The sequence below is a fragment of the Hyperoodon ampullatus genome (genome assembly GCF_949752795.1).
Source record: "Hyperoodon ampullatus genome assembly, chromosome: 10".
NCBI lineage: Eukaryota > Metazoa > Chordata > Mammalia > Artiodactyla > Ziphiidae > Hyperoodon > Hyperoodon ampullatus.
Window position 1 is genome coordinate 55,362,247 of NC_136923.1, and position 21,820 is coordinate 55,384,066.

Sequence of the window (21,820 nt, forward strand, 5' to 3'; positions counted from 1 at the left end):
TATGTGGCTGCTTCCCACTAGCTATCTATTTTATGTTTGGTAGTGTATATATGTCCGTGTCACTCTCTCACTTTGTCACAGCTTACCCTTCCCCCTCCCCATATGCTCAAATCCATTCTCTAGTAGGTCTGTGTCTTTATTCCTGTCTTACCCCTAGGTTCTTCATGACATTTTTTTTTCTTAAATTCCACATATGTGTGTTAGCGTATGGTATTTGTTTTTCTCTTTCTGACTTACTTCACTCTGTATGACAGACTCTAGGTCCATCCACCTCATTACAAATAGCTCAATTTCATTTCTTTTTATGGCTGAGTAATATTCCATTGTATATATGTGCCACATCTTCTTTATCCATTCATCTGATGATGGACACTTAGGTTGTTTCCATCTCCGGGCTATTGTAAATAGAGCTGCAATGAACATTTTGGTACATGACTCTTTTTGAATTATGGTTTTCTCAGGGTATATGCCCAGTAGTGGGATTGCTGGGTCAAATGGTAGTTCTATTTGTAGTTTTTTAAGGAACCTCCATGCTGTTCTCCATAGTGACTGTACCAATTCACATTCCCACCAGCAGTGCAAGAGTGTTCCCGTTTCTCCACACCCTCTCCAGCATTTATTGTTTCTAGATTTTTTGATGATGGCCATTCTGACTGGTGTGAGATGATATCTCATTGTAGTTTTGATTTGAATTTCTCTAATGAGTAAAGATGTTGAGCATTCATTCATGTGTTTGTTGGCAGTCTGTATATCTTCTGTGGAGAAATGTCTATTTAGGTCTTCTGCCCATTTTTGGATTGGGTTGTTTGTTTTTTTGTTATTGAGCTGCATGAGCTGCTTATAAATTTTGGAGATTAATCCTTTGTCAGTTGCTTCATTTGCAAATATTTTCTCCCATTCTGAGGGTTGTCTTTTGGTCTTGTTTATGGTTTCCTTTGCTGTGCAAAAGCTTTTAAGTTTCATTAGGTCCCATTTGTTTATTTTTGTTTTTATTTCCATTTTTCTAGGAGGTGGGTCCAAAAGGATCTTGCTGTGATTTATTTCATAGAGTGTTCTGCCTATGTTTTCCTCTAAGAGTTTGATAGTTTCTGGCCTTACATTTAGGTCTTTAATCCATTTTGAGCTTACTTTTGTGTGTGGTGTTAGGGAGTGATCTAATCTCATAGTTTTACATGTCCCTGTCCAGTTTTCCCAGCACCACTTATTGAAGAGGCTGTCTTTTCTCCATTGTATATTCTTGCCTCCTTTATCAAAGATAAGGTGACCATATGTGTGTGAGTTTATCTCTGGGCTTTCTATCCTGTTCCATACAATAAAATGTTAAGATATTAATTTGATTACATGGACAGAAGTATCCGCCGTTCCCCCAAACCTCAACTACCCAACAGAGATAGCTTCAGCCAAGTTTTTGAAAACCCCTCAGCAAACTCACTCATGGGAAATGCTGCTCATCATGAAAACTTCACTAACAACTCACAACTTTATGTTGTGTTTTGCAGTACCTAGAGTTCCCCCAGATTTTTTCTCACTTAACAGGATAGCCCTGCTTACAGGGTATCGTCATTCACGTTTTACAAATGGGAAATCTGTGATTTGAAGAATTTGTTAAAGTATCTTCCCTAAGATTGAGAAGCTAATGGGGGCAGAGCCAAGACCTCCTTACAGAGAACTGATTTCCATGGCTATGTCTTCACAGGTTGAGTACTTGGACCAACACTGTAAGTGTTCTAGTTACCTACTATTATGTAACAAACCACCCCCAACTTAGTGATGCAAAACAGCCTCAATTATTAGTATTATTTCTCAGGTTTCTGGAGGTTGATTTGGCTCAGATAGGAGGATCTACTTAAAATCTTGTGTTTGTCACACAGCTGCTGGTGCTGGAGTAATCTTGAAGGCTTCCTCACTTGGGTATCACCAGAGAGGTACACACATACATAGTGCCTGAGCTGAGAAGTCATAAAGAGATGGAGCCCCAGTAGCTGGGGCTCTTTCAGCATCTCTCTTTATCTCTATTTTGTCTTCCCTCGTGATCTGTCACACATGGCTTCTTCAGGGTAGGCAGACATCTTACAGGATAGTTCCACACTCCAAATGTGCATGTCCCAGAGAGAAAGTGAGCCAGGCAGACCTGGAATCACCTTTTATAACCCAGCCTCTGAAGTCACCATGTGTCATTCCTTCCATCTTACATTTGTTAGAAGCATGTCAGAAATGTCAATCTATATTCAAGGGGAGGAGAATTAGACACCACCTCTCAATGGGCTGAGTGTCAAAGACTTCACAAACAAATAAAACCACCATAACACAAAATTCATCAAAGTAAAGGACCACTATAAAGAGGTCTCTGACATCCCTGGTGGCGCAGTGGTTAAGAATCTGCCTGCCAATGCAGGGGACACGGGTTCGAGCCCTGGTGTGGGAAGATCCCACATGCCGCAGAGCAACTAAGCCTGTGCGCCAGAACTACTGAGCCTGCACTCTAGAGCCCTTGTGCCACAACTACTGAGCCCTTGCACAACAACTACTGAAGCCCGCATGCCTAGAACCCGTGCTCTGCAACAAGGGAAGCCACGACAATGAGAAGCCCGCGCACCACAATGAAGAGTAGCCCCTGCTCACCGCAACTAGAGAAAGCCCGCGTGCAGCGACGAAGACCCAACGTGGCCAAAATTAAATAAATAAATAAATTTATTTTTAAAAAAAGTTCTCTTTTCATGAAAAAACATAATAATAATGGATTTTGAGAGTGCATCTACTTAGATCCTGGCCTAAAGTAATAACACTCTCCAAATTTCTACACGTGTTTTTGAGCTAATCTCTAATTCTCTTTATTTTTCCATAGATGTTGGAAATCATGCTTCCTCTCACCTCCCCCATACCAAAATTATAAAAATTATGTGCAATTATGAGAATCTAGATCAGAATTTTCTTAAAATAGTAAATATGAGGACAATAATAATTATAGCATTTCCCATGTGTGAAAGCAAGCTAGTTGAATGCCTAAATCAAAATTGGACCAAATCATTAGCTAAGACTTTATATAAATTATTTATAAACTTGGGTACATTTCTGACCCCGGTTAACCAGGTTATCACTCTTCTTTTCCCCCGAAAGAGACCCCAAATTTGTTCTCTGGAGCAGATGCCCTGAAGTTGAGAAATATGGAAAAATGGAGGATGGACATGGAACATAAGATGAAAAACATGAGGATTAAGTCTCCTGAGCCCACATTACTAGCCCCCAGAATAAGATAAGCCCCCAGAATATCTGGTTTTGAACACCAGCATGGCTTGTGTACAGAAGAGCTGCAGAACTGTAGGACACGGAGTCTCTGTTCTTAAAGGGCTCACACAAAATCTCACACATTTCAAGTCCCAGCATAGCAGGCAGTACTTTGAAAGAACTCTGGGTCAGACCCACTTACTGATCTTGGAGAGACTCCCAGAGAGGCAGGAGGCAACTGGGACACAGACACTGGCAGTAGCCATTTGGGGAAGCTTTCTGCCACACGAACACTGGTGCAGGCAAACATTACTTTGCATTCCTTTTTCCAGCCTATTAGCAAGAGGGGCTTACCAGTCAACACAAACTCAGGCTCCCCTGGACTTACAGCCAGTTGCACGAGGACCTGGCCCTACCCACCAGCAGGCTGGCAGCTAACCAGGCCAGGGGCTGGTCCCTCCCACCAGAACACCCACAGAAGTTGGCCTCATCACAGCACAAAGGCCCACACAGACTACATGGAGGGCTCCCCTAAGGCATGTAGCTGTGGTGACCAGAGGAGAGCATGCTGCCGAATTTCACAGAACATCTCCTCCATAAGGCCCCTTCTCTGAGGTTTTCCAATACATAGAAATAAACAAGAGAATTAGGCACAAAGTAACAGAGGAATATTTTCCAAATGAAGGAACAAACAAAACCCCAGAAGAGCTAAGTGAAGTGGAGATAAGCCATCTATCCAATAAAGAGTTCAAATTCATAATCATAAATCAAAATCAAATCATAATCAATAGCGGAATGAACTCGGGAGAATAATGGATGAACACAGTCAGAAGTTTCACAAGGAGTTGGAAAATATAAAGAAAAACTAAACAGAGCTGAAACAAAAAATACACTAGAAGGAATCAACAGTAGATTAGATAATTCCGAGGAACAGATCAGCAAACTGGAGTAAAAATTAGTAGAAATTACCCAAGCAGAACAAAACACTTTTTAAATGAATTTTAAAAATGAGGCTAGTTTAAGAGGCTCTAGGACAATATTAAGAACATTAATATTCATATTATAGGGGTCCCAGAAGGAGAAGAGAGAAAAAGGTCGAGAACATATTTGAATACAATAGCTGAAAACATGTCTAACCTGGGAAAAGCAACAGACACCCAGATCCAGGAAGCACCTGTTTGCATAGTACTCCTATTTGCTTGAACTTCCTGATAAATTAGGGGAGAATATTTCAATAGAGAAAAGGAAGTTGTAATTCTACTTTACTGTAGTTCCTATAATTTCTGCTAGAAACAGGCTGTCCCTTTGCTGGAATGGATGACTCTACGGGGTTCCATAGTCTGCTTTGGGCACAGTCTCATGATTTCTGTTCCTGATCACAGAATGGGAAGTGCCAGCCCTGGGCTTTAGGTCACATAGAGAATTGAAGCGACCCCCTTGAAGCCAAATGCTGCAGGCAGAACAACTAATATATGGATATTGCTTTTCACTGCATTTAATAGGAAATAAAAGCCATGGGAAAGACTGCTCTCTGCTCTTCGTTTTCCCACAATTTCCATCTTATTAAGATTAAAGGAAACAAAGCACAGTCAAAAAGCATCCTATTTGGCAACTGCTAACTGCTAAATCTCTCATGAGAGCATGGCTAGTACTTTGCATAGGAGAAGCCATATCCTGTCTCTGAAGTTTACAAATCTCATTAGGATGTCAGCATTTAAAGTCTCTCCATATGGAGTCGACTCTTACTCATTTGTGTTCTGTTGGAGAAGCACCAACACGCCTTGTGTAGACAATAGGAATTATCCACAGCCCATTAGGGGCACTGGAGGTATCAACATTAGCTAGTGGAAACCTCTTGAGTTGCTTTTAAGTTTTCTTCTTCCCTCTCACTCTAGCACTGACATTTTCAGCTTCTCCTCACTTTATGTTGAACTTTCATGTTCTCTTCTCTCAAAGGGACTATAGCAGACTGAGAACTATTCATAGAAAGTGGGTTGAGAAAACAGAGTTGTACAGAGAGGGGCAGGCATATGAAATCAGAGCATGTCCCATCTCTAAAAGAAGGACATTTTCTTAAGATGAAGACTGTGAACACATCCAAAGTTGCTCCTCTCTGAGGACCTACTTTTAAAATTTGTAGTTAGCATTTCCTCATTGAGCATAAATAAACACGGCTGTATAGAAATCAACATAGGGTCACATACAAGCTCTATCAGATTTCTTGTAAAGTCTGGCTTATAGATTTACTCAATGCAAAGTCTTGCATCTTGATGAAATTTAGAATTGAGAGACTGGATTACAACTCAGAAAAATATTCTAATAAAAAAGCGTCTTGCCAGTTAATTTCAGATTTGACAAGTGTGAACTTGTCTAGAATTTCCCTGATTCCTGTCTATTTTTATTAACTCTTGATATGATATTGCCTGAGCCAGGATTTTAGAGAAAAAAGCATAGATGAAAGTATAAAATGATCTTTTCTGAAGGTTCCCAACTGTCCAATCTTCTCTGATATAAAGACTTCAGGAGTCGAGGGTCAAGATCAATTTTGTAAATTCACAACCTATATGATATGATTTATAGGAGACCAAAGCCCTCCCTCTTCCCAGGACCAAAGCTTTTTCCCCGACAATATTACCAAACTACTCCATTGGACATATCTTGTGGTCCAAGCATTACACCCAGGGAGTTCTTATATGCAAATAGTCACTTGGGAGACATGAGGGATTGTGGAAAAATTCTTTAAAAATTTTTGGAAGGAGAAGTAGAGAGAAATCTAAAATTTGGGAAGCAGTCAGGAAGCAGTGTGAGGTCAAAAGGGGACTTGGTCAGGGTTTAGGTGAAAGTGGAATGCAAAAATTGGTTAGAGATGTTGAAAACACACTCTATTCCAAATTTTGCTAAAGGTCCCTTCTTACTTGGGTTGTTAATTAGAACCAGCAAGGGAAGGATACCGCTGGGTCTCCTAGGTCTAAATTAACATTAAGGCAGTTCTAGTGTTCTGCCTAAGGGCATACCAATCTTGGAGATTCCCTATGGAATTGTTTCTCCAGTTCTTTCTGGGCAGGACTGAGCTGGGATACAGACGACTCCATACCAGATAACAGGCTTTTGTTGCCTCATTTAGTGGTGTCTTGTTTAGAGGCCGCCTGGTGACAAAGGCTCTCCTTGATCAAACTTCAGTCAGGTTCTGAGCCCTCGTTTCAACTTGGCCCGACCTCGCCTCTGTCCTGCCTTTGGCCTGTCCAGCACAGTCTTTGCAAAGAGTCTCCTAAGTCTTCCCCACCCTTCTCATTGGATCAAGTTCTTCTTCTATGGCAGTGATCCCAAACGTTTTTGGCACCAGGGACCGGCTTCATGGAAGACAATTTTTCCACGGACGGGGTGGGGGTGGGGGTGGGGGTTGGGGGGATGGGACTGTTCAGGCAGTAACACAAGCGATGGGGAGTGGCAGATGAAGCTTCAATCCCTCACCCACTCTCACATCCTGCTGTGCAGCCCGGTTCCTAACAGGCCAGGACCGGCACAGGTCCGCGGCCTGGGGTGTTGGGGACCTCTGTGCTATGGGATCTCCCTCATTAGATGTCTGTGTCCTTCACCTGTCAGGACAAGGTCAGAATCCTGTGAGGTCAGTTTAACAGGGACCCTCCCCCCAACACTTGACATCTCTTCTTAGTAATTTTCCATCCACTGATCCCCTCACCCTTCTTCTTGGCTATAAACACCCATCTGTCTTTGTTGAATTCAGAGTTGAACTCAGTTTCTCTCCTCTAATGCAGTACTCTTATCACAATAGTTTTGGACAAAGTTTTCCTTACTTACTGCTTTAACAAGAGTCTGTGATTTTTCTTTGACACTTGAATCAGGTATCCCAGCAAACAAACAGAAACCAACATGAAAGGTAAATTACAGAGTGAATTTTAGGGCCACAACCCAGGATGGACAGACTACCCTCCCTTCTCTATCACACTCTGTGCCCTCTGCTGTCCCTTGAAAATAACACCATTTCCTTGGGATCTATCCTTTGGAGGTTGCTCATCTATGCCGCAATTTTATACTACACTATTTTATTTTAATAGTCAGTCTAAAGTGACTGTTAAAACACAGTAGCACATTAAGATTATTGCTACACTGCTACAGGAAAAACAAAGAAAAAGAAAAGGGATAAAGAGAAACATCTCTGGCAGCTGGCACAAAAGTGGGTCAACCCAGTAACAGAAGCCATGACCTGGCACAAGTGAAATAATCTCTGCTTAAATTAAGGGCTAACAGGTAAAGAGTGGTCTTCTAAAGCATACACATCAAGAAACAGATGGTTCTGGTCCCACCAGAAAAATTTCGCCTAGATACTCACACTTAGAACTGAAATACCAAGGAATGTTTAGGGGGAAGCAATACATGAGAGAAAGATAAAAATAAAGCAAACTGATAACAAAATTCTCCCCTGCTCATTCTATTATTAGATCTGATTTCAGGAAAACCCCTCAATATTCAGCTTTGGTTCCTGTAGTCCTTCATTCCAGTTTGAATCCGTGCCCTGAAAGCGATGCCTGCTGTTAGGAACAAACCACTCATCTACACAGAAACGCCAACCCCTTTCACAAATCTCTAAGTTTTGATACCTTAGGATAACTAGGCCTTCTCTAGTCTACACCACAACCCCCGCTGGAACAGCACATACAAAGAAAGGAACTAGGGCAGGAGAGAACAGGTCTGTTCATGGCATTGAACAGGCAGGAGCCCAGAGAGTCAGCAAGTCCCAGAGATAAGATTGCAGCCTGCTTCCTCCTGCACTTGCTTCTCTGAATCCTTACAGGCCTCTTTAAGCCACGTTAAGGCTTTAGGTATTCCTCCTAATACAGTGAGAAGGTATTGAAGATTTTAAGTAGTGACAATGGCTTCATTCCATATGTCTTTAAAAGTCTGGAGTGAAGGACTGGACTTCAGAAGAGGAGAGAGGAGTTTAGGAAAACAATAATAGTGACTGTCTCGTACTTAACAACATTTCAGGCATTTTTCTGAGAGCTTTTCACATATTATTTTCTTCAGTCATTGTCAAGCTATGTGATCAGAACTATGACGCTTCTCTACATAGGGCAACTGAGAGGTACTGAGTTCTATTTAATATTTCAGGTCTAATTATGAGTGAAGACAGAGAGTAGCAACAAAGATAATTAAGCTTCACTGAGCATACTTCTGGTTGGATGTTATGACTCATGTAATTGGACATAAACTCTCTGAGTTAAGTACTAGTGCCACTGTGACACAGATGAGGAAACAGTAGTCCTGAGAACTTAAATGACTTCTGGATCACTTACCTCTTAACTGGCAGTGCCAACATTTTTGTCTTCTCTCTGAAACCAGGGTACATGTTTTGGGGGCAATCTTTTATCACCATGAAAACATATGGCTTGGGACTTCCCTGGTGGTCCAGTGGTAAAGAATCCGCCTTCCAATGCAGGGGACTCAGGTTCAATCCCTGGTCAGGGAACTAAGATCCCACATGCGGCGGGGCAACTAATCCATGTGCCACAACTACTGAGCTCGTGGACCTCAGCTAGAGAGTCTGTGTGTCACAACTACAGAGCCCATGCTCTCTGGAGCCCATGCGCCACAACTAGAGAAGAGAAAAACTACGTGCCACAACTAGAGAGAAGCCCATGCACCGCAACGAGGAGCCCACACACTGCAATGAAAGATCCCACATGCCTCAACAAAGATCCTGAGTACCACAACTAAGACCTGATGCAGCCATAAAAAAAAAAATTTAAATAAATAAATAAATATTTAAAAAAAACATGGTTTAAGTAAACAAGGAAAACTATTGACTCATATAACCGTACAGTCTGGGGGTTTTACTGGTTTTAGCTGTGGTTTAAGGGACACTGTCTTTCCTCTTGTTCAATGCTACTTTCACTATCAGAACTTTTGATCTCACCCCCTCCTATATTTTCTGGAAATTTAATCCACAAAATTTCCTTTTGTTATCTTAAACTGTATTGTAACTACTAGTTTTTTTTCCAGAAACTTAAAAATCCATGCAAATATATTTTAACTATGAATGATAAAAAAATAATAAAATAATAGATATTTCACAATTCCATGCTGTCTGCTTGTTTCTGCCTCTATCATGACAAAATTGCCATGTTCAACTTTGAACTTACCTCCGATTTCCCGTGCTTCCAAATGTTTTAACTCTTCTATTTCTAAATTCATTTTATGTCATCATCATCTAACAATCGCCCAACTTGAAAAACATCATTGGCTTTTTCTTCTAGCCAACCTACGTCTTCTGATCATGAAATCTGGCACATTTTACCGTCCAAATATATCTTTATCATATTTCCTACTCTCTTGCTCAGTTTCCACAACCCCCTTTCAAGCCTTAATCATCTCCCTCTGAGGCTATGGGAATATCTTTTGGGTAAGACCTTGTTGTATGGCTAATCCAACAGCCATTTCCAACCTTTTCTACTGTACCCAATGCCTATGACCTGTGTTTTAAAAAAAAGCCAGATATTCACTTTCTCACTTCTACTTGCAGTTATAGGGTGATATCAGGATGAGAGCTGAGCAGTGGTCATCATGGGGGCTTCTGAGAAATATGTTTGTCTCTCTGAATTCTTAGTATTTTTCTTACATAATTGGGAGAACTAATTTGGCGTAATGGATCTTTAAAAATACAACTTTATTAAGGTATATTTTACATACAGTAGAATGTGCCCATTTGAAGGTACCCATTCTAGAAAATTTTATATATGTGGAATCAAGGATATATATTCTTTCGAGTCTGTCTTCACTACCTTAAAAGAATCATATATACTTTGTTGCATTTTTCAGTGGTTTGTTCATCTTTATTACTGAGTAGTGCTCCGTGTATGGATATACTATCATTTGTTTATCCATCCACATGTGGTGGATATTTGAGTTGTTTTCATTTTTTCAAGCTATTATGAATAAACCTTCTATGAACATTCAGGCACAAGTCTTTGTATGGGTATATGTTTTCATTTCTTTTGGATAAATAACTAGAAGATGAATTTCTGGATCATAGGGTAAGTGTATGTTTAACTTTCAAAGAAATGGCTAGTTTTCCAAACACTGGCAGAGATGGTCTTGTAAGTTACTTTAGTTGCTTAGCTCCTATGACTCTTAGTTTGGGGCCCTTAGCTGATACTCTGAAACAACAGGAACATTCATATATTAAAAAAATTTTTTATTTTATTTATTTATTTTTTAATATCTTTATTGGAATATAATTGCTTTACAGTGGTGTGTTAGTTTCTGCTTTATAACAAAGTGAATCAGCTATACATATACATATATCCCCATATCTCCTTCCTCTTGCGTCTCCCTCCCACCCGCCCTATCCCACCCCTCTAGGTGGTCACAAAGCACCAAGCTGATCTCCCTGTGCTATGCGGCTGCTTCCCACTAGCTATCTATTTTACATTTGGTAGTGTATATATGGAACATTCATATTTAACTAACATATAAGATACTCAATTTAACATTCTTCCCTTAACTACCAGACTGAAATATTTGAGAGGGCAGGAACCATGTCTCATTTATTCTTCTTTCCTCCAGGTATAGTATTTGGCCATATGTTAGTACTCAAAAAAAAAAAAAAAAAAAGACCAATCTAATGAAAATTTAGTACCTTTAAAAGCACTGCCTATATACTAAAATGTAATTATTCTAGTTATTTCTTCAGTTGTCTAAAATTTAATCATTGAAACTTGAAGTAGCAAAATCCATAAACCCAAATAAAAAATGGTAACACTATATATTCACCATTTCCTCTGTGGTTAGTTGTAAGAAATCATTTCCTAAATAGAATAAAATAATAAGGCAAAAAGGAAAAAGAAGAACAGTCAACAAAAGTACTTTTTTTTCTTTCTATCTTCTGGCCCTCTGAGGCTGCACCTCGAGTCTCAACGTGTATTAGGATTGGTGAGAAGCCATTTTCCTCCCAGGCTATAATTTCAGAAAGCCTTGTGTAGGAAGGAATAACCTTTCAGCTACTTCAAGAGCACCCCCTCCCTCATACCCTGTGATGTCAGGGCTTACTGGGACTATGGCAGGGCTCTCAGTTAGAAAGATGACTTCCAAATGGTGTCTCATCAGGTCACCTCAGGCTTATGTGGGTGACCTCTGTGGCCAGAGGGAGAATTGTGGCCACACAAGAATCAAAAGTTAAGAGTCATAAGTCTGGACATGAACAGAAAAATGAAAATGAGAATTCCACCACTTTTTAGAGAACATTTTCTGAATAGCAAGGAGAGGCAGCTCTGAATATACCTGGAGTGGTCCACCTGGTCCCACACCAGTGGCAGCTGGTTTGTCTGGGCTTTGTTTCTGAAGTCTTGCCCTCCAGCTCTCTGATCCAGAGGGCGCTTAAGCTTCTCAAACATCAAAGGCATCCTTGGGAATATGTCTTAATTTTTCCCCTCAGCCTACCTTCCCTCAATCTTTCTTCCTTGATTATTTCCCATCCACCAATCTAATGCATCCCTTGAGCTTTAGAATGGAGGAAAGAAAGGTAGCTAATGGGGAGACGGGAAATCTTACCACAGTTTGATCTGTCCAAATAAGCCATCCATTATCTTGTTTTGACAGTTCTAGTCAAATGCAGCTAGTGTTCTATTTCATGTAACCTTGACAGATAAAAAAGCAAGGGATGTTTTTAATCTTACAAATGTGGAATGGAGGATCCTGACCAGTGATATACCTGCCTAAAGTCCCTTAGGAGAAACACTGGAAGGTTATATTACTCTACTTGGATTTCTGATTTCCACATGTATGGCCAATTTAACATATGTCCATACAAAGACATGTACAAAAAATATTTCATTCAGAAAATTGAGTAAGGACAGTTGGCTGATAAATTAATTTTCAAAATCTTAATTTTTACCTTGCACCATACTCTACATTCTAGAAGTATGAAAGGACTAGGGGTCAAAAATGAAACTGTTTTAAAAGGAATAAAATACATTTATGTATCTAACCTCAGGATGGGGAGGGGGAAGTAAAATTAAAAGCAATAGAAATAAGCACAAAAAAGCAGATATAATGTATATGTATGGCTGATTCACTTTGCTGTACAGCAGAAATTAACAGAACATTGTTAATCAACTATACTCCAATAAAAAATTAATTAAAAAAACAGATTAAATAAGATAAACAACTGTAAAACTTCTCTTCATGAAAAACTGTAAGGAATTCTAGGAAGCTATTAAGAAAGAATGTAGTAAATGTAAATGTACTAAATGACAGAGTATCCTATTTAATTTTAAAAAACAATGTACATATAGTATGATTGTACTTTAAAAATTACATACATGCCTAAGTGTGTGTGTTATCGATGATATATGCCACTTACAGCCTGGACTTTTGTATATTAATGCAAACACAGTAGTTGTAACTTTTTCTAATTTAATTATTTATATGTAAGATTCTAGAATAAATTTAAATTGATAAAATGATTCTGATTGATTTAACAGACCTCGATTTTTGGCAAATTTATCTTAAGATTTTCATTATTATAATAAAGACCTTCAGAACATTCTCTTCACACCTATCCTAAGTATTTTCATAGAATAAATTTCTAGAAGTGAAATTGTTTGTCAGAAACTTATGCAGATTATAAAAAGCTTCCATGTACTCCCCAAAACAATTTTCACCAACATTAAACCAAATTATACTCCCAACACAGGCACGGCTATAATTCTCCAAGACACACCCCAGCTATCAGTACATCAATACAGGCTATTTTCTCATTTTATTATAAATTTGAATTTGTCTTTATGAAGACAAATGTGTCTACTGATATACTTCACCCACTTTAGCTTAGTGTTTTAAATTTCTTTCTTTCTGATGTGTGTATATGTTAAGAATTGTATTTGGCTTCTTTTATTTTTATTTTTTTAGCATTACCAACACACACTTGATACTTTTTTAAATTTGGGGTGAAATTATACTTACAACATCTACAAGAATTCTTTCAAAAGTAGACATTATAGAGATATTAAGAAAGATTGGTTGAAAATGAATAACACAACATTCTGTAATAAGAACTAGGAATAATTTACTCAAAAATTTGTGTAAACATAACTATAGGAAATAACTTATAAAGGATAAATAGTGGGGTCCTAGTATGAACTTCTAGTTTAAGCTCCTTTAAGGACCAGAGAAACACCTTTAACAGTTATAACTTGGCTTCTTTTGAAAGACTATTTATCATACAGCGCCTTTAGTAATGAGAGGTTTTATTTTAATCACCTAAAAAGAAGTCCACATCTAGGGTCCTTCTGTCTTTCCACTCATTCATCCTTAACTCACAGCTTTTAGCCTCTTGCTTATTTCCTTACTGTCACAAATGGCTGTGCCATCTCCAGCATCATAGATATGCTCCAGGTAAGAGGAAGGGAAAGGACAAAAAGCAAAAAGCTTGTGTCTGCTGGAGTTTGTGCCATTCTCCTGAGGCCCCACCCCCAGTGACTTCCAGTCACTTCCTATTGGTCAGAACTATGTCACATGGCAACTTTTGCCTGAAAAAGAGTCTGGGAAATAAAACTAGATGTACACATTTCCCAGGACCCCCAAAGTAAACAAATAAAGAAAACCAAGTTTCTTATAAGGAAGAACAATTGATATAGGATGGCCATCAGTAATGGCCATAATTTCAAAATGTTTTTGCATACTGAAGATAATTAGCTTTTATCTTTTGTTATAAATGTTATTTATAGTTTTATTAAAATATATTTATTAATAATTAGACTTCTACTTTTTTAACTTTTACTATTGCTATCAAATTTATAAACCTTTTCATTTAGAGATTTATTTTCTTTTCCTCTGCATCCTTCTATCTCTGTGTAGGTATATTAGTATTTTTCACCTCCTTACTTGTTCTCCCCACTTTCAGGGGCGTAGTAGGATTGTACCTCCTGTTACTCCTGAGTGGGGCCTGTGACTAGGTTTGCTTAATAAATTGTGGGTGGAAGTGTGTTTTCAATGTTAATTATATGTCTGTCTATTTTCCCAACTGTATCCTTACTTATGTATTCAGTCATAATCTATCTGGTATGCTAGACTAGATTATGCTGCAGTAACAAATAATCCTCAGATTTTAGTGGTTTAAATCCACAAAAGTTTATTTCCTCCTCATACTAATTGTTTTAGGTGGGTTCATTGGGGTTTCTACTCTGTCAGATTGTTCACTGGCTCTTAGCACTTTCCCGCTGGAAGTGACTCAGATCCCTGCCACTGTCATTTTCTTAGCCAAAGCAGGCAGCATGGTCACACCCAGCTTCTTCAGTAGGTAGGGAAACACAATCCTATCATACCCCAAAGACAGAGTAGGGTTGCCAGAAATTAACAAATAAAACAACAGAATGCCCAGTTAAATATGAATTTCATATAAGTAGATAAATTTTAATATAAATATGCCCCCATGCAATATTTCAGACATATTTATATTTTAAAAAGTTCATAATTTAGCTGTAATTCAAGTTTAACTGGCTGTTCTTGATTTTATCTTGGAACCCGAGCACCATAGGAGCAAAGAATTAAAAATATTTAGAAAAGAGCACTAATGACTGCTATAGGCTCCCTTTCTCCTTATGACTTAGAGAAGAGGTGTTGTGCTTTTTTCTTCTTCACTGATTCAAATTTCTAAATATTCCAATATGTTTTCCATTGCCTCCATCATAGTTTTTAATTTATGAGTCATATTCTTGTAGCAGTTATCACCATGAACATTTTTAACTCTGTTTTTTTCCTTTTTGTGTTCAAATTTCATAGATATAATATCTATGAATACTTATTAGAGACTTTTCTCAAATTTGTCTCATTTTTCTTACAGGACTTTTAAAAAAATTTTATTGAACTATAGTTGATTTACAATGTTGTGTTTATTTCTGCTGTATAGCAAAGTAACTCAGTTATACATATATATCCTTTTACATATTCTTTTCCATTATGGTTTATTATAGGATATTGAATATACTTCCCTGTGCTATACAGTAGGACCTTGTTGTTTATCCATCCTATGTATAATAGTATGCATCTGCTAGTCCCAAACTCCCAACCCATCCCTCCCCCACCCCCTCCCCCTTGGCAACCACAAGTCTGTTCTCTATATCTTCTTACAGTACTTCTTAATGATAGTAATAAATTTGCTTTGATTCATTATCTTAATTAATTATCATTAATTAAAGTATTTATTAATTTAAACAGTTTTTAAATGTCTGACCTTTCCTTCTATTTGTTCATTTTTACTGATAGAGATTTTTTCAGCACTGGGATTAGAGATGGATTCTAGGAGAGGTGATAAATGATGGGGGCCATTTGTTCAATCATTGGCTAAATGTGGAGGTAGAAGGGAAAGTTTATTTTTACTCGACTTTTTGATTTGGTTCAGCAGCCAGAAGGTAGAGGAAAGGATAAGAGAGGTATTTTGGTTTTGTTTGTTTGAATTGTTTTGGTTTGGTCGTAGGAAATTTTTTGCGTCTGTAAAAGACTTTTCCATTGTGTGTTGGCAGCGTTGAGGTAGGTAGGCAGGGCAACCCCTTTCGCCTGCATGCTCTCCTTTCCTGGAGCCTGTCTAGATAGCTCCTGTGGTGCCATATGCAAATGCACAGTGTGTGACACACCAGGTCCCAACTTCCTCCAGCCCTAAGGCACCTGTAATATGTCCCCAGGACCTGGTGCGATTGAAATGTGCCTCACTGTCCTCCCCTTCATGCTCCACCTCACTTCCATGCTTGTTTGCTTCAAATTAGGGAAGACAATAGCTTTTAGATGAGTAATTTTCCAATTGCTTGCTGTTGGCAAGCAGCGAGATGGGGCACAGATTGTATTTTCTTTCAAATTAGTGTCATTTGGATCAGAGGTAGATTGAGGGAATCACCAAGCTCAGAAAAGAGCTGGGGGTCCATCATTGTGGAACAAAAATATTACTGGAAACCTGAAAAAGAAGAAAACTGTATTTACCCATGCTCCTCTGGGGAGACAGTACTGCTTACCAGAAATGTAGTAAACAGTACTAATCTAACTACTCAGAGATAGAAGGATACAGCAGGAAAGACCAACTCTATGTGGTGAGAAGGAATACTTGGCTTCAAGTGGGGTTAAACCCATGAGAAACCTGCTTGTGTAATAAGAGATTATCATTGAAGAGCTTTGGGGAGGGGAAGGCTTTGCGGGGAGGCTCCTATTAATTGCTGAGTGGGAAGCACAAGTTAGGGGACATTAAGACCCTGCATGGGCACTGATTAGCTCCCCCTGCCCCCATCTCAGGCAGTCCTTCATGTCATGTATGAATAAGTGCTTACCAGATACTAGAGAACATGCATTTGAAGCGGCACTAAATTACCAGCCTGTCCATGGTTATCATATGCCCAGGTCTGCCCTTGATCTGTGTTCTATGTTGTAGAAATTCCTCGAAGTTTCTATTCTGTGGCTGAGATCACTTTTCTAGATTCCAGGGCTGATTAAATACCTCTCCTCTTCCATGTTTATATTCACTTGGACTTTTCAGTGGCTATCTAAAGAATTAATCATATGATTTTTCAAGTTGCCACACTATTTGGATCTATCTATTTACAAGCTTGAAAAATCTTGGCTTTCAAAAAAAAAAAAAACCCTGGCTTTCATATATAAACCTTGACATACATTTCCGACCCCAAGATAAATTTGTTTCCCAAGTTGATCAAGCTATGTTGTTAAAGGTGTGATGCTATATCTGAAAACTTTCATGCAGGTTCTCAGCATCCCAGGAAGAAGTTCTAAGCGTGGCTTGACTTTGATGTTCCCAGGTGTTTTATGCTCACTACAAAGGTTAAAATCACCCAAACTTGTTTTTTTTAGAAATGTAAGAATCAGGAAGACAAATCAAAGAACAATTGTAGCCAGACAATAAGTCCCAGCTCCAGTATTTTTTTTTTTTTTTTTTTGCGGTACGCGGGGCTCTCACTGTTGTGGCCTCTCCCATTGCGGAGCACAGGCTCCGGACACACAGCCTCAGCGACCATGGCTCACAGGCCTAGCCGCTCCATGGCATGTGGGATCTTCCCGGACCGGGGCACGAATCTGTGTCCCCTGCATCGGCAGGAGGACTCTCAACCACTGCGCCACCAGGGAAGCCCTCCAGTATTTTATTATATGATAGAAACAGAACACTTGGACAACTTCCTCATCCTCTAGCAGCTCCATTTTCTAATTTTCAAAAGTGTTGTGACCATACATAACTTATAGTATTCTTATGTGAATTAATTAGAATCTGACATGTAATAACTCCCTGTAAGTGAAAACGATCATTCTCATCAGAATTTTCATGTAGTGGTAGATTTCCAAGTTGGTTTTATACCATCAGATGCACCCAAAGTCACCCAGAAAGAATAAATGCTATAAATAGCAACAATAACACAAAACTCCATTGGAATGGATCTGACAATTACATGATTAATACAAATGCTGGAGGTTTTCCATCCTTACAGCATTTAACCAATTTTCAAATCAAACAAACCAAACCATGTTCAAATTTTCCCAGATGTTACAGAAATCTAAGAGCTGCACCGCTTGAATTTTTGTCAGAGCTGCACTGAGAAGAGTTTCCTCTGTGGCTTCATTCCGTCACCCCTCTTTAAATTGCTGTCACTCTTCTGTCATGCTGACCCTATTACCTTTTTCCTCGACATCCTCTCTTCTTCTGGGGAGTGATGCTCTGCCTTGGGTACCAGGGGCCCAGCAGGCTCAGCCTCACCCCTGCTTCCCAGGCAGCCTGCTCCCCGTGATGCTGGATGGTGGCTTCACACTGCCTGCTCCTCTGCTTGAAAGAGGCTGCTGTTTCTTTCACATCTGAGCGCTTGCATAATGGGGGGCACTGATTCAACCCAGTGGGAAGACACAGAGAACAGCCTTGGGGAGAGGTCAATGAGATAGAACACAGGAGCCTTCTGGCTTCATTTAACCTTCTCTCAAAAGCCAGGGGCCAGTGTCTTCCTACTAGAAGCAAGGTGATTGAGGTGATACTTTTAGATCTGATAAGTTTGTCTTTTGAAGGATAATACATCAAATGGTCATGGTTGAAGGTTTCCTAAAACAGGAAAATGTGTGTGTGTGTGTGTGTGTGTGTGTGTGTGTGTGTGTGTGTGTGTGTGTGACAGGGATAATGAAAGAAACACATATTCTAGCCAAGTTAAAAGACAAATATGACTAATAGAGTCTTTAAGAAGTTATTTAACTGCTCTCATCAATATTTCTAGCATTAAAGACCTGAAATTATCAGATTATTAGCACCTCATGGGAATGAGTTATGCCTCAGGAAATTCAATTAATAAGCAAGCCCTCTGGATATACTTAGAATTTAATACAAATATACATACATATATTAGGTGTCAAGTACAAAATAAAATAGGTGCTCAGATCTAATATATTAGGGAAAATGTACACTGCTTTTGGAGAAAAGGAATTAAAACACACATGCACACATGCACACACACACACAGCTCATTTGGGAGCTTTCATTTGACATTAAGTCCTTGATGGATGTGCTTGTTTTCTTTACCATCTCCCCTAACCTGCTCCTTTTCCAGCATTCCTCATCTTGGAGGGAAACCATCCTGGAATGCAACCATTTTACCCAATCATACAACCCAGGAATGTGGGAATTGTTCTAGATCCAAGCTCTCACTTCCTTCTCTATGCAAGAGAAGATGTCACATCCATCATTTTAGTCCCTGAACTGCCCTCAGTTCCTCCCATCCTGCCCTCTTCCTTCTCTCTCACTTTGTCTGGTTCTGTCTCAGCCTTTGCCTGGATGATCAACAGAACCCTAACTGACCACCTTGCTTTCAGTGTTTTCATCCAAACTCAACATCATTTACACATGACATCTAGTCACCTTTCTAAAACAAAATGTGGTCAAGTCTTTTCCCTGCTTTAAGCCCTTAAATAGCATATTAATGACAAATTGAGGTAACAGACTGTCTAGGATGGTAGCATAAGATTTGGCACATAAGGGAGTAGGTATAAAGATTTTCTTTTTAGGATTATTGGTAGTCATGGAGAACTGGAAGCAATCTGAGCCTCCATCCTTGGGAGAAAGGAAACAAACCCAATGGTGGATACAAACCTCCAAGTACTATATAGCAATGAGAAGCAATGGATAATAGGTATGCACGGTAACATGAATGAGTGTAATTAGAGAATTAATGAGTGCAAAAATAAGGAATAAAATGAGATCTATAACACAGTACTACTTACATAATTTAAAAATACAATAGCACAAAACTATCAATACACACTTTGAAAGAACACATACAATCAGAAAGATACACGGTTGCCCCTCTGTATCCAGGGGTTCCACATCCAAGTATTCAACCAGCAATCAAAGGTATTCAGGAAAAAAAAAATTCAGAAAGCTCCAAAAAGCAAAACTTGAATTTGCCATTCACTGACAACTACTTACATAGCATTTACACTGTATTAGCTATTATAGGAAATCTAGAGATGATTTAAAGTATGCAGGAGGATGTGCATAGGTTATATAGAAATACTGTGCCATTTTATATAAGGGACTTGAGCATCCTCAGAATTTAGTATCTGAAGGGGGCTCCTGGAACCTGCAGATACCAAAGGACAACTACACATTTAAAGATTCAGAATCATTGCCAAAGGTACAGAAGGGGAACAGAAGGAGACTAGGTTATGAGGATTATAGAGAAAACATTTTTTAAAAAATACGAAAAAAGAGGACTTACATGGACTCATGATAAATATGTGGCCCAAACTGAGGATAATCATTAACTCAACTCTGAACCCAAGTTTTGAAAAAGGAAGAAAATGGGCCAAATCACATTCCAGCCATCTTAACCCCCCCTCCCCCCCCCCCCACAAAATTACAGTGGATACAATGAAGACACAGTAAAATCAGATGATCACTTGGTGTGATGCTTAATTTTAGGTGTTAGCTTGAGTGGGCTAAGGGATGCCCATATAGCTGGTAAAACATTGTGGGTGTGTCTGTGTTTTTGGAAGACATTAGCGTTTGATTTCATAGACTAAGGAAGATCACCCTCACTGATGCAGGTGGGCATCATCCAATCCACTGAGGGCCTGGATAGAACAAAAAGGCAAAGGAAGGGCAAATTTGCTCTCTGCTTGAGCTGGGACACCATCTTTTCCTGTCCTTGGACATTGGGGCTCCTGGTTCTTGGGCCTGTGGACTCTGACTAGGAGTTCTACCATTGGCTCTCCCAGGTCCTCAGGCCGTTTGGTTTGGACTGGATGTACACCACTTGGTTTCCTGGACCTCCAGCTTGTAGACAGCCAACTGTGGGCCTTCTCATCCTCCATAATTGTGTGAGCCAATCCCTTGTAATGAATCTCCTTCTATATATCTATATATGGTCTATTGGTTCTATCTCTGGAAAACCCTGACTTGTATACTTGGCTGACATGAAATTAATAATAGTAGATTGAGTAGAAGTTCAATATATAGAAAAGTTAACTTTAAGAAAGAAAGAAAACCATTGATTTCCTCTGGTGGCAAAAATATATACTCTCCACTCTTTTTTTTTTTTTTGACATAAAGATTTTTAATCCAGTTTAAACAAAAAAAAAACCTTAAAGCAAACTGCCTTTCAAATATGAGGTTAATTTAGGGTTTTTCTATGATTATAACAAATTAGGTATAATTGAATCTCAGAATTGTTAACTAAAAAAAAACAATGTACAAGTTTTTCTGTTAAAATTTGAAGTCTTGATTGTAACTGTCCTCTTTATCCCTCACATTGAAGTACCCACTGCCGTCCAGGATGTAGCGAATCTCGTCGTCGTCCAAGTGTAAATACTCCTCATAAAACATCTTAATCTTTTCTTTGTAATTTGGTAGTACGTCTTTGCATATGGTTATTATGTCCATCCAGGAGTAGTTTTTCTCTTTTCGGACCTTTTCTAATTCTGGATCATTCTCATATTTGTCAGCATCCAGCTTACAGTAAAGGACCCCGAGCCCGCGCAGCTGCTCCAGGGCGACCGGGCGCCCGGGCTCCCCGCGGTGGGGCCACTGCGGGTCATCGCCCGACTTGTGCGTGTACCAGGCCTGCACCATGGTCGGGCCCAGGGGCACCGCCGCCTCACCCCGGACCTGCTCCGGCCGGTCTGCTCACCACTCTTAAAAGTCAACACCTTCTCACAATATGTGGTGCTTCTCCTTTAGAATCACCTGGGAACGCACTTTTTTTTTTTTTTTTTGGCTGCCTTGGGTCTTCTTTGCTGTGTGCAGTCTTTCTCTAGTTGCGGCGAGCGGGGGCTACTCTTCGTTGCCGTGCATGGGCTTCTAATTGCAGTGGCTTCTCTTGTTGCGGAGCACTGGCTCTAGGCGCACGGGCTTCAGTAGTTGTGGCTGGCGGGCTCTCGAGTGCAGGCTCAGTAGTTGTGGTGCAGGGCTTAGTTGCTCTGTTGCACGTGGGATCTTCCTGGGCCAGGGATCAAACCCGTGTCCCCTGCATTGGCAGGTGGATTCTTAACCACTGTGCCACCAGGGAAGCCCTGGGAATGCACTTTTAAAATATACTTTTTAAAAATAAACTTT

At 39.6% G+C, this 21,820-nt stretch overlaps 1 protein-coding gene across 1 annotated transcript; it reads right to left on the reverse strand.

Annotated features, from left to right (window-relative positions):
* Positions 1-20,971: 20,971 nt before the first annotated feature.
* Positions 20,972-21,337, reverse strand: LOC307058922 (acireductone dioxygenase-like; the record flags this gene model as incomplete). The annotated part of the gene is made up of 1 exon (XM_079712623.1): positions 20,972-21,337. The coding sequence occupies one exon, from the start codon at positions 21,335-21,337 to the stop codon at positions 20,972-20,974; it is 366 nt and encodes a 121-aa protein (XP_079568749.1).
* Between the last annotated feature and the right edge of the window lie 483 nt (positions 21,338-21,820).